This window comes from Pygocentrus nattereri, chromosome 26, assembly GCF_015220715.1.
Source record: "Pygocentrus nattereri isolate fPygNat1 chromosome 26, fPygNat1.pri, whole genome shotgun sequence".
Lineage (NCBI taxonomy): Eukaryota > Metazoa > Chordata > Actinopteri > Characiformes > Serrasalmidae > Pygocentrus > Pygocentrus nattereri.
The window spans coordinates 7829987-7842587 of record NC_051236.1 but is presented as its reverse complement, the minus strand read 5'-3'; the positions used below and the strand labels follow the sequence as shown (position 1 = coordinate 7842587).

The 12601-nt window shown below is 39.6% G+C and overlaps 1 protein-coding gene across 2 annotated transcripts in view; it reads left to right on the top strand.

Moving 5' to 3' along the window:
• Window positions 1–12601, top strand: part of cacna2d2a (calcium channel, voltage-dependent, alpha 2/delta subunit 2a) — a 340749-nt gene that overhangs the window by 312587 nt on the left and 15561 nt on the right. Inside the window, exons 22-29 of one of the 2 annotated variants that reach the window (XM_017708409.2) lie at window positions 881–957; window positions 2640–2654; window positions 5392–5452; window positions 7590–7687; window positions 9859–9949; window positions 10287–10349; window positions 11314–11417; window positions 11641–11739. In XM_017708409.2, the coding sequence (XP_017563898.1) occupies window positions 881–957; window positions 2640–2654; window positions 5392–5452; window positions 7590–7687; window positions 9859–9949; window positions 10287–10349; window positions 11314–11417; window positions 11641–11739 (608 nt within the window). The remainder of the gene's footprint in view (window positions 1–880; window positions 958–2639; window positions 2655–5391; window positions 5453–7589; window positions 7688–9858; window positions 9950–10286; window positions 10350–11313; window positions 11418–11640; window positions 11740–12601) is intronic. The other variant, XM_017708410.2, reaches the window with a different exon arrangement.

Sequence of the window (12601 nt, the reverse complement as noted above, 5' to 3'; positions counted from 1 at the left end):
GCATATCTACAAACAATACTGGGCTTCCATGAGGAGAGGTTTGGAAATCGGTAAACCAAAAACATCGACATACGTGAAATCATGTCTTTTTGTATTTGTTCTAATATTAGTGGTTTTCTGGTCAGTTAAATAGTTTATTGCCCAGTTACATAGATCTTAAGGATGATTTTCTCAGGTGTTTAAGACTTTTGTGCAATACTGTGTGTGTGAAAAACATTGCCACTGAATTGAAAATCAGACTTTGTCAGTAATCTGATCGACATGTTTACATGCACTTGAGTAAGCAGGTAATGGGAAACTCCAGGTCTACATGAGTCAGGCAGTAATCAGATTTCTGCTTTGAAACCAGCCAATTAACTTGCAGGAGAAGACGCGACATAAATGTAACATAAACTCAAACTCAGTGCCGTGTTTTTTTTTTTTTTACCCGAAGATATGAACATACATCATCTAGAAAATAAAGAATATTTAAGCATGTGTTTTCAGTGTTGCTCCAAAAGTGTTTGGCTGCATGTTCCGGCGATGCTGCTTGCTTATTTCCAGGAACCAGTCTGTTCTCACACATGAGCAGACTGAGAAATCTGAAAGAAACCAGAGTAAGAGTTCACATCCACTGACAAATCTGATTACTGAGCTAAAATCCAGCTCTGGTTATCAGATTTCTTAATCAGATTTGTAGATTGGAGTATGGTGTTTACATGACCTTTTGAATTATCAGATACCTGCAGAAATCCGGTTATGATCGGATTATTGAGTGCGTGTAAATACACGGATTAACTCACAATTCCCATATGAGTGCATTAGTAAATGTAACTAATTACTATGCACTACATTCAGTCAGTGGTGATGTGGTCCTCATACCTCTGTCTCTGTTCCACAGTCTCAGTTTGGTGCTGCCCACCTACAGTGAGAACCATATCAGAGCCAACCTCAGCGACCAGATTCTGCAAGTCCAGTGTAAGTACTGAGGGTCAGGGCAGCCTCAACTGTCCTCCTCTCTCCTGCAGGAAAGCCTCCCATCCCCCAGTCCCTTTAACCCCTTAAACCCTCCAGACCGGACCCCCACCCACCCCATACGGGACGTCTCGGACATCGCCATGGTGACCATCCTCAGCGTGGACTCTGGAAAATGGAAGGCCGTCTATTTCCTTCTGTCTCTCTCCATCGACACTGGGGGGGGGACAAAAAAAGAATGGATGTATTCTTCTGTCGCCCCCCTCCTCCTCCCATCCTCTTCCCCTCTTTTCCTGTCTTCATGCTGTTCTGTACCGAGGGGATTTTTCTTTCCCCGCATGGAAGAAAAGAAAAACCCCTTAATAAAAAAAAGAACAACAGAAAGGTGAAAGCTGTGGTTTTACTGTGTTTATTGAGTTGAAAATAATGGTGACCATGTGCTATTATTTTTCCTTTTTTATTATTTTTTTGTCAACAAAACTGCTCTCGCCTCTTCTTCTCTCTCATGATGATGATTCTGAAGCGCCTCGTTGTCTCTGCTTTTTATTCTTTCTGTTGGGGACGTGTGAAAAGAGGCATGCTTTTCACTTCCCCCGGTTCCTGTTCTTCAGTTCTGCTCAGTCGTGTTTCTGATTTGTGTTCCGTTCAGTTCTAAACGCTCTCTGTGTTCATTCGAATCAGCTTTGGAATCATTTGCGAATAAGAACTCGGACAAAACGCCCTTTGATGGGCGAACGTCCTGAGCTGGAGATGGAGGAGTTTTGGGTCTCTCTCCCTCTCCCTGTTTATTTGTTATTCTTTCTTTCTTCTGCAGTGCTCTGTCTCTTTTGTTTTCCTCTTTTTCTTTGTTTCTTCCTACATCTATCTTTTCCTTGCCTTCTTTCTTTCATATTACCATCTTTTTTGTTTATTTTTCCTTTTTTCTAATTTCTCATTCCCCATTCCTCGTGTTCTTTCTTTCTTTCTTTCTTTCTTTCTTTCTTTCATATTGACCTATTTTCATTTTCTTTCCTTTTTCTTCCTTTCTTTTGAACTGACCTGTTTTCGTTCTTACTTTGTTACTTCTTTCTTCTTTCTTTCCTTTTCTTTCTTTCTTTTGCACTGCCGTATCCTTTGTTTCCTTCTTGCTATTTCTTTCTTTCTTATTTCTTTCTTTCAGGTTTGTCTTTTTTTTTTGTTTGTTTTTCTTTTATTCTCACTCCACATTTATCCTTTCTTTCTTTCCTTCTTCTTTATTTCCTTCCTTCTTTTTCCCCATCTGTCTTTTTTCTTTTTTTATCCTAACTTCTTCCTTATCTAGTCTTTTTTGAGTGATTCTCTCTCCTGACCCATTTGCTCCTCTCCTCCTTCTGCTTGTGTTCATTTCTGTTCATTTTTATTTTTTCTTCGTGTGTTATCGTGACGGTGATTCCCGGGTCCAGAAATCTCCGCTGAGATTCCTCCCCTCCGCTCTGTTCTTTTTTCGCCCGTGTTCTCTGCGGGAGTCTCGTTTGCTCTCTGTGGCTTTTCGTTTTGTTTCATGCTCATTTCTGTTCGACTGACTTGATTTGTTTTCCTTCTTTTGAGAAAAACAATATTTTTATTCAAAAAGTCATTGAATAAAATATTGTCTGTGACCCCTTCCTCCCCCACCCGACCCCCCTGTTTCTTTTCTTGCTCACTCCTTCTCTGACGGATCCACACAGTAAAAGACACCACGGGCAAGTATACTCCATATTGGTCCACCTCCTCTTCCCTCTCTCCCTCCTCCCTCGTCCCCCTCGTTCCCTCGTCCTGACCTCCCTGCTGACCCCCACCTTCACCTGTTCCAGCCTGCTTGCCTCCTCTGTTCCCCTGCTGGCCTTGCCTTCAAGACCCTACTCTTCCTCCTACTCCTCTTCTACCTCACTCTCCACTCACCCACCCTCCTGCTGCAGCCCACGCACATCTCTCTCTCTCTCTCTCTCTCTCTCTCTCATTAACTCTTGCATTTCTTTTATCTATTTCTTCTGCTTTCTTTCCTGTAATCTCTTTTCTCTTCTCTCCTTATTTCTCTTGTATTCTCTCTCTCTCTTCTTATCTCCTAATCTCTCTTATATTCTCATATCTATTTCATTCTTCTTTTCTTTCCTCTATTTATCTGTTTCCTCTTGTTTCCTCTCTCTTTGCCTTTCTCTTTTCCTCTCTTTCCTTCTCTCTCTCTTTCTCACTTTAACTCTCTTGCATTCTTGTTATCTGTTTCACTCCTGCTTTCTTTCCTCTATTTTCTCTTTTCCTTGTTCTTTTCTTCTCTCTCTCTCTCTCTCTCTCTCTCTCTCTCTCTCTCTTCAGTTCCTTGGCTTGGGTGGATAAGCCATATTCAGGTTTCTGTCACTTGTATCCTGAGGAAAAAAAGAAATGTTCTCCCTGTCACAAAAATATTTGAATCACTCTGTCTGCTCCCTCCCTCTTTTTCTCTCCTCCTTCCTTCTCTTTCTCTGTGACAGTGTTAAACCCCCCCCATTCTCAAGTTTCTCCCGTCTGTGAATTTACTGGCCCCTATACAACTGACAAAGCAGCTTTAGTGACCGGACTGTAGTGTGTAATTTGTTTCTGAGGTGAAGTTTCATACAGGACTGTTCAAAAATCAGAATCACCCTGCATTTATTTTAATTCCAGTCAAAACAGCCATTAAATACATTTTATATGATTTTCAGTATTTAGTGAGTCACTGTTTACTTTTATTACAGCTTCCACTCTTTTCAGGAGACACCCTTTCAGTTTCTCAAAGGAATCTGCAGGGATATTTGCTTCTTACAATCCAAATAATCAGAAACACATTGACATATTGAGGTCTGGACTCTGGGGTGGTCAGCCCATTGTTCAGCTTCTTTGCTTGATGCGTCCGCCTCCTTTTCTCAGTGAGGTTCATCTTGACAGCTACACTTCCTTTCAGGCCCATAGTGCTGTGTCATCTTCTCACAGTGGAAGGATGGACAGAAACGCCTGTGGATGTTTTCAGATCTGAAGCAGCTTGATTTTCTCCTCTCTCTCAGAGATGAGAGCTTTTTATCTGATGGTGTCTATCAGGGCTTGCATGGCTGTTAGGAGTCCCATTTTCTCTGTAGCATTTAATTATTTTGGAAACTCATTTTTTTTCCATTACTTTCTTTTGATTTTCCCTTTCTTTAATAATCCTATATCATATATATCTAATATCTCCTGAAAATAAAACAAATAATAGCTGTTTCGACTGTAAATTAAATATGATTAAGGCTCTGATTTTTGCACAGCACTGATAGAAGCTGCTGTGATTCTGTACAGAAGAAGTAAAGCAGCTTCATTTTGTTTAGGACTTTTAAATAGATGGGATTAATAGGTTTTTGACATTTCCAGTTTACTCATTAGCTGTTTGTCTTTTAAGCCAGTGTATTCCTTAGTTTAGTTATCTACATATTTAATATATGGTTAAATCATAATCTAAGTCAGATATTGCATTCCTCTAGATGAGAGTAGGTTCTTGGTCTGTCTCAGGTAGCTGCCGTCCTCATGGTTTCCTTCAGGTCCTCTCTTCTTGTCTTGGTGACGAAGCGTGTGATGGCACCTAATTCGTTTGTCGTCCTCCTGTGACCCCCTGTGTTTCCATCAGCTTGACTCCTTCTGCCCATCACCCCCCAGACACGGCAGCGGCTCCACTAGATCCTCAAAAATTCTGACCTGGATGTGCAAGGCATTGTGGGCGGAACACTACCTGGGCACCACAGGGGTTAGAAATGCAGCGAACTTGATCTGACACAGGAGATTGCAGACGTGTAAATGCCCTCAAGTCTGAGCACTTCTCATAACTTCATAGAGACTGAAAAAGTACTGAAGTATCACAGTGAAGTATCACAGTGGACACACACATACAGGCCTGCTATTGATATTGGACAGTTTGACAAGTTGCCCTGTCACTTGCCCTTCACAATGCAGTGCACTTCCTTCGATTGCGTCTCGGGGAGATTCTCTCAGCCGTGCCGGTCTGAGGGGTGATCGCCTCCATCAGGACCCCTGCCTCACTCACTCACCTCCCTGCAAAACAGTTGGCCATGTTGATGTCTGCTTGTTGAATGACACAAAAGCGAGCCACTTTGCGGGCACTGCGTCCGGGAACTTGCGTCATTCCAGCCAGAACGGCGAGGTTTGAGCCAGTTCTCCGACCTCCAAAAGGATCAGAAAACAGTGAAAAATCTGGATTGTTCAGAAAATGATATTAAAAAAAACACTAAAGTCTTTGTGCGGCCCATAGGACTCATTTTGAGGCACCATATTGGCTAACGCTGATCTTCCCCCATGACTCCTCACTGTTGCTATGGTAAACGTTCCCCTACTGCGTCCCCGCACCTTTCTGAAGAGCAGCTGCTGTTTTCTCTTTCCCAGAGTCCTCCCTCTGCTCGTCCCGCCGCTTCCCCCGATAATCTTGCCCCCTTTCTGTTGCAGATTTTGAATCTCTGCTGCCAGTCACTTTTGAATCAGAGGGACATGTGTTGATTGCCCCCAGGTAGTTCTGTGTGACTGCTTGTGTCCAGCCTCATCTGTTGAATGACCGTTTTTTGTTTCCGTGAGCCAGGGGTGTCCAGGACTTAGTCCAGCACAGTTTGGCGGTTTCAGGGATCATGTTTGATCAGGGAACTCAAACTGTGCAGGACTCAGTACCTGAATTAGACACCCCTGCTGTAAACTAACATACAGCACCCCCGTAATGTCTGTGGAGTGTACAGTAGCCATTAGTGTGGCCATCATTCAAAGTGTGTGTGTTTTTTGTGTTCCAGGTAATGCATTTGTGTTTGGTTCACTATGTTGTGTCACTCTGTATCCTTGTTTTACTCTTCATCATCTTTGAAGCTGGATAAGAGCTTAGTTTACCTTCCATCCCTGCGTCCTGCAGATCCACAGCTCCATAGCTTTCTGTCTCTGTATGACAGAAGGAGCATTCTTATTCACTCACTATCTGAGTTACTGTCAAAGCCTTGATTTGACTTGACTTGCATGTTACAGAGCCTTTAGCATTTTTGGTGCATGTTTTTGTGCCTGCGCTTTACTGTGATTTGTGTGTTCGGGTGGATTGTCTTTGAATCTGCATAGCCATGTTCTTTATGCATATAAGACGAGACACTACAGGTGAAAAGGGTAACTTAAAACAGTTCTTTTCCAGCTGTTTAATGACATTCTTACAAGTATTTTTGTATTTGAGGTTTTGGCAAAAAAATCCAAATTTGATGGTATCTACTTAAAATGTAGTTATGTTATAACAGAATTTTGGGGGAGGAACATGCCTGAAACCCCTCCTTTTTCCAATCTAACACCCTATAAATTCACATCTTCGCCTTCTGTTCCCATGACGAAGGGTTTGCAGTCCCCACCACCCCATCTTTTCCCTGTTCCTCAGTCCTACATCAGTCCTACTACAGCTATAAGAGGGTCCAGCCTTCTAGCTACAGGCAGAAGCTGCCTAAAACTCCAGCCCAAGTTCTCAGAGTTCTCCCTCATAGTACCTGCATTTTGAAGGCGTGGACTGAGCTCACAAAATCTACTTAAAAGCCACAAATTTGTCCTTTGTGTGTGAAAATAATTTTTTTAATTTAATTTGTCTTTTATTTAAGTTACATTTTATTTATAAAAGCCCATTTTATTGCAAAATCATACTGCTAAGAAATGTTTTTACAGAACAGGTGATTTAAATCTCATTGTTTTATTGTTTGACACATCTCTATACTTTATGTATCATAAACCCAACTGTGAGCAACATATCAAGAAATCTTTCAACCTTCAGAATATATTCAGGAATAAACTTTTTTTACAATTTTATGAGTAGATGTAATCTAAAAGCTGAGATACTTGGGCCTCAGAATTGCTTTAGCCAGTCAGATGTTAGCAAACATGCACCATTTGTGCAAGAGTTGTTATTAGTACAAAAGAAATAGACATATGTGGGCTGCATATTTAGGTTCTACATTAAGCAAGATGTTTGCATGGATATGCCAAGTGTAGGCAGAGCTAAGTCTTCGTTAAAGCTGCTAACTTTTGGAAAATAAAAGTGGACATGAGCTGAGATAAACTGACTGAACACACAGAAATAAAAAGATTTCTGTTGACTTTTGACATTTTTACGTGAGTTTTTATATTTATTACAGCTTAGGAGAAGAAAAATGATTGACGAGACCAAAATCGTCACTTCATCCTGTAGTGTCTTGCCTTAAGAAACACAGATGCGAATAAATATGGTTGTTTTTTGAGAGTTAAAATTCACTTTCCAACCACTTTATTAAGGACACCATTGTAGTATCAGGTAGGACCACCTTTGCTCTCAGAGTAACCTGATCTCAGCAGAATTGTAATCAGAGTAACCAGAATGTGGCAGCAGATATGAGCTCAAGGTCTTGATCCGCACCCACATGATTTTATGCACGGAACCGCTGCCACATGATTGGCTTACTGGATAATTGCTTGATGTTTTCTAATGAAGTGTTTCTAATAAAGTGGCCAGTGAGTGACATTACTGTCAGCATGCACTGTAAGACCATAACGATTGATTTCACCCCAAAAAAATAAAAGTTTAATATTTTCCGACCTCAGTATGTTTGCTTTGTAGAAGGGTGTGTGCACTGTGACTGTAAATCAACATGTGTGCCTCTTAGGGAATACTGCAAGGACCTGGAGCTGTCCAACAACAACACGGAGTTCCTGCACAACTTCATCGCCCTGATGGAGAAAGTCACACCGGACTCCAAACAATGTGAGACCTTTAAATGTTTATAATAACTGACCACTAACTCATGTTCTCTCCATGCTGCATTAGTTGAGAACGACCACACCATCAGTTACTGATGCAGTCATGATGACACCATTCCTCAGATTTAACATAAAGGCTGTAGCTGAACTTTTTGAGCAGGTAGCACTGGTGTTACATAAGTTGCAAATAGTATTGCACAAATTTACATTTATGTTGTTAGCACTGAGATAAAACAACTGCATAAAACGCTTCTAGAAGTAAACTTAAATAAACTTAAACTTAACAAGTGGATCGAATTGTCATTTTAACTGTGGCCGTAAAACAGAAGCAGCATGAAAAAAGTTTGTATTCTAACGTTCATTCAGTGAAATGTACAGATATTTCATTTTCTGCACAGTAATTCAGATCCCTCCACAAGGGGGTGGGGGAGTCTGGTAGCACTCCAGTAGTGTTTTTTTTTCTGTATCATGTGTGAGGAAACCCACACCAGCAGTAATGCATTCAGGGTTGGAGGCATATTTTTGAAAGTAGTTATTACACTTTATAATGACCTTTGAGATGACTTATTTAGATGCAGTGCACCTCGTGAACATGGCTTGTAACTTATTCACTCACATTTAGCAGGATAACATTCTCCACAAGAGGGTGCTGTTAGCACTCAAATAGCTTTTCATGCTTCATAACAGGAGTACTTTGCTTAAATGACTTTATTCTGTGTCTGTAAATCGTAAAGCATTATTGGCTCTGTGTATGATATTACTGCCCCAAATTAAAGGACTTTAGGGAACTTTATACAACAGTGAGTTCTGGCCACGCAAGCTGATTGGTTGAGAAGCTTTCTAACGTTTTTACTTCTTACTTTTACTTACAAACAGAAAATGGACACTGTTAAGACCACATTTGACCGACAACTGATTTGGTCCGACTCTGAAGATGAGACGACACTAAATTCCCACACTGCCATCACCACTGAGCAGCTTATCAGTCGGCAGCTGTGACAGAAGAACAGCTAAACAACCTGGAATCAGCCAGAAATGAACCCAATACCATTCACCAAACATGTAGTCTGATCTTCAGAGTCTCACCAAATCGGATTGAGCCATAAAACTGACCCAATAAAAAACAAAAAAGCTGCTCAGTGGTGACGACAGTTAGGGATTGTAGTGTAAGGAGCTGGAGAACGAACTGCTGACTGTGCAGCGAGTGGGCGGAGCTCGTTACTCTGACGTAGCAACAAGCTGCTTGTTAAGGAGCTATAATTTGGGGGAAGGAACTTAACATTAAAACATATTAAACGCCGCGTTCACAGCCAGTTTATTCATTTCTTACTGTATTTATTTAACTGCTGTATTAAAGCGATAGGACATTCGAGGAGTGAGTTATCGCCAGTAACATCATCAAGGTCATGATGATCTACGGCCACCAAATCACAGCCGTGATGTTATTTCACGATAACACACTTCCTCTCGTCTTCTATTGCTTAATTATACTGCACAAACATTTTGTTTACAAACATGGGAATTCATTCTATGGTGTCTGAAATACCTGATGGACTATAACTACTGTTGTTACTATTGTTGTTCGCATAACTAGGCTTGGAGAAGTTTGGAAGTTTGGGCAGAGAGAAAACAGCTCATAAAATATTTGTCAATCAAAAACTGACCACACCTTCTATTAGCACTTGGACTTGTCAAAACTGCAATACAGTCATATACAAAAAACCCTGGACGGATTAGGTTTTATTGATTTTCTAAGTGACACATTCTCTACAGAGAACACACTTCTGCACATTTTAGTACTTTATTACTGTTTATTTGATGAGATTAACATATCATGGTGAAAAACATGTGACCTGTGCAGAAGTTATATGGTTTATGTTTTATTTTTCCATTATGTTAAACGTAGCATAGAGAAACTCTGCGATTTGCAGAAAAATATCATATTTAAGGCTGTTCATTGTAGAGGATGTGTTTGCTTACAAAGTCAGCAAAACACGTATTTTGACTCTGACAGGGGTTAAAATGTGCACACAGCTGTTATCTTTTTTGTATTAATAAAAGATTTATTTGACCTAGTGTGTGTGATAATATTGTCACATTGTGCATTTGATCCTGTTCTTCTGTATCATTTAATTCAATGAGTCATTTTAATCATGCGGCTTTTGTGTAACCCAGGCGACAACTTCCTGCTGCACAACCTGATCCTGGATACGGGCATCATCAGACAGCTGGTGGACAAAGTGTGGAAAACGAAGGATCTCAACACGTTAGTGCACTAATGTCCACTTCGGCCACTTATACACTGTATATTGAAAAGTGTCCATACAGTCCAGCTGATTAGTGAGTTATGCTACTTTAAGGTGCACCCACTGCTGACCGTTTTTAATACCCTTAATTTTAAAAGAAATGCTGGGTGAGCAGGTCAACTACAAAGATTTAGAAGTGAATAAAACTTTATAAAGTTGCAGTTGTATTTTTCTTCAGCTGATACTTAAATTGTTGCACAATTGTTGCATAGTTTAAGGTCAGAGAAAAGTCTTTAAGCCCATGCTTTCTGTCTGTTTGTAACTATGGTTTGTGTGCACATGCTCTCTGCTTTGTAGGTATGGATTTTTGGCCGTCTTTGCAGCTACAGATGGAGGCATCACTCGTATTTTTCCAAATAAGTGAGTTTGACATATGACATGAAGAAAATCCACACTTTGTGAAATAAGAGTTTGATGAAGTATGTAAACATTATTAAGTTTTGAAATACATTCACTCCCCAACCCATACAGTTCATATGTGGAAACTAAGCTGTAAACACAGCCTATTCTGAATTTACATATATATATATATATATATATATATATATATATATATATATATATATATACACACACACATATATGAAAATCAAGTCTGGTTCCATTGACTTCCGTTAAAAGTAAAGTATGTTTTTTCCTTTTCCTGTAAACTTATTATTTTGGAGATACAAGGTTTTCTTCATACAACAGTGATGTGTATATATATCACTTACTGCTTAATAATGTAGTAATAAGCAGCCAGTTTATTATCAACTACTGGCTTATTAAGGCAAAAACTGTTTAATTCTCTGGGATAAAGAGAGGTTGGAAAATGCTCCAAACTGTAAATGTAGAATTTATTTACAATTCTAAACACTTCAGTTCTGTGTAGTTCATATGCATTATACATGATAAATATGATGATAAATATTCGCTTATCAACCTGACTTAGTTCGAATGTGCATTTTGACTTTTGGAAGCAAATGATGGGTAATTGTAATTTATGCTTAATTACCAAATACTGGCTTGATAAGGCTTAATCAGAGGATTCTGATGCTTTGGAAAATGCAAAATTTTAATTAGTTGCTGCTTAATAATGTAGTTAATGTTAATGATCAACTACTGGTTTATTAAGGTTTAATAAGCTCTTTCTAAACACATTATAATACTGAACTGAAACTAAACTCAGACAAGTTTCATAAGTGGATCTAATGGCCAAACTATAATAAAAGAACATGTAGGATATGGGTTTGAACATTTCTTCATTGTTTAGGTAAAAGACAGTGTTTTGTCTTCTGTTTAGTGTAAGAGTTCAATTCAGTGATTTGTTGTGTGTTTATGTCAGGGCTGCTGAATCCTGGGAAGAGGATCCAGAGCCGTTTAATGCCAGTTATTATCGCCGCAGTCTGGACAACAAGGGCTACATCTTCAGAGCACCCTATCGTAGCCGTGAGTGTTTTTACTGTTTGCTTGCCTCTCCACGCTCTCGGCATCATGTGTGGTGTAAAATACAGCCGCAAGGGGTCACTCTGAGCCGCATTTGTAACCACAGGAAATCCACACATTTTGCAATGCTAACTGATATCAGTAATACCTGGAATTCAAGGTCCATCTAACCCAGTAAATATTTTCCTTTTAGCTCTCTAAATAAACTTCTGTTTTGTTTGCACAGCAAACGCTCTCCTACAGGACCAAGAGAATGACACCATCGGCATCCTGGTCAGTACAGCGGTGGACATTACAATAGGGTCCAGAACCATCAAACCCGCTGGTAATTTCATCGCTTGTATCTTAGAGTCTTACTTACTATTCAAATAAAGTGATGAATCTAAATATTAATAAAAACTGCATAATTACTGTGATGAATGTGTGCACATCAAAACGGAAGCATCTTACTGAAAGTAATTTGCTTAAAGATTCATTAGAGACTTAATTTAATCTCGAATCTTGTTGGTAATCACTCAAATTACAGTTTCTCCCTGGTTAAAACTAATCCAGCTCCAATAGGGCTATCGTTATTATTAAACAATAAATAAGTTAGCAGTAACAAAGTTAACGAACCCTTTCTCTCTGACTATTACTATACTGTTTTAAACCCTGTTGGAGCTGGATTCATTTTACCTGGGGAGCTACTGTAATGATGAGATCCATGATATCAATCCAGTGTGAATCTGCCATGTCCATAGCTTTTAGCTTTAAGTCTGTGAAGTAATCATTCCAGAGCGAATTACCTTCTATAATTCATCAACTCAGAGCTGCCTCAGTAAAAATAGTCCTGTTCATATTAACTTTAAAGTAATGTAATAATAAAATCAGGTAATAGGAAACAGCAACTCCAATTTTGTTTTCCTTTTTTTGTGACCTCAGGACAAGGCTGACAGCTTAATGGAGCTTGATTTATGATTAATGAAATAAGATGTAAAGTGTTGCGTTCTGTGGAGGTTTTTGGCTCCATATTTGCCATTTAGCCACATTTATTAGTGTCATGCCTGTTGCATAATGCTGATATAAATGCCCATGCAATGATATTTTGATGCAGAGTTTTTTGGTGTAATTTGGGAAATTACAGATTCTTTATCCCGTATGAATCGGCCAGTCAAATCATGCGCAGATTATATAACCAGCCTTCCTGT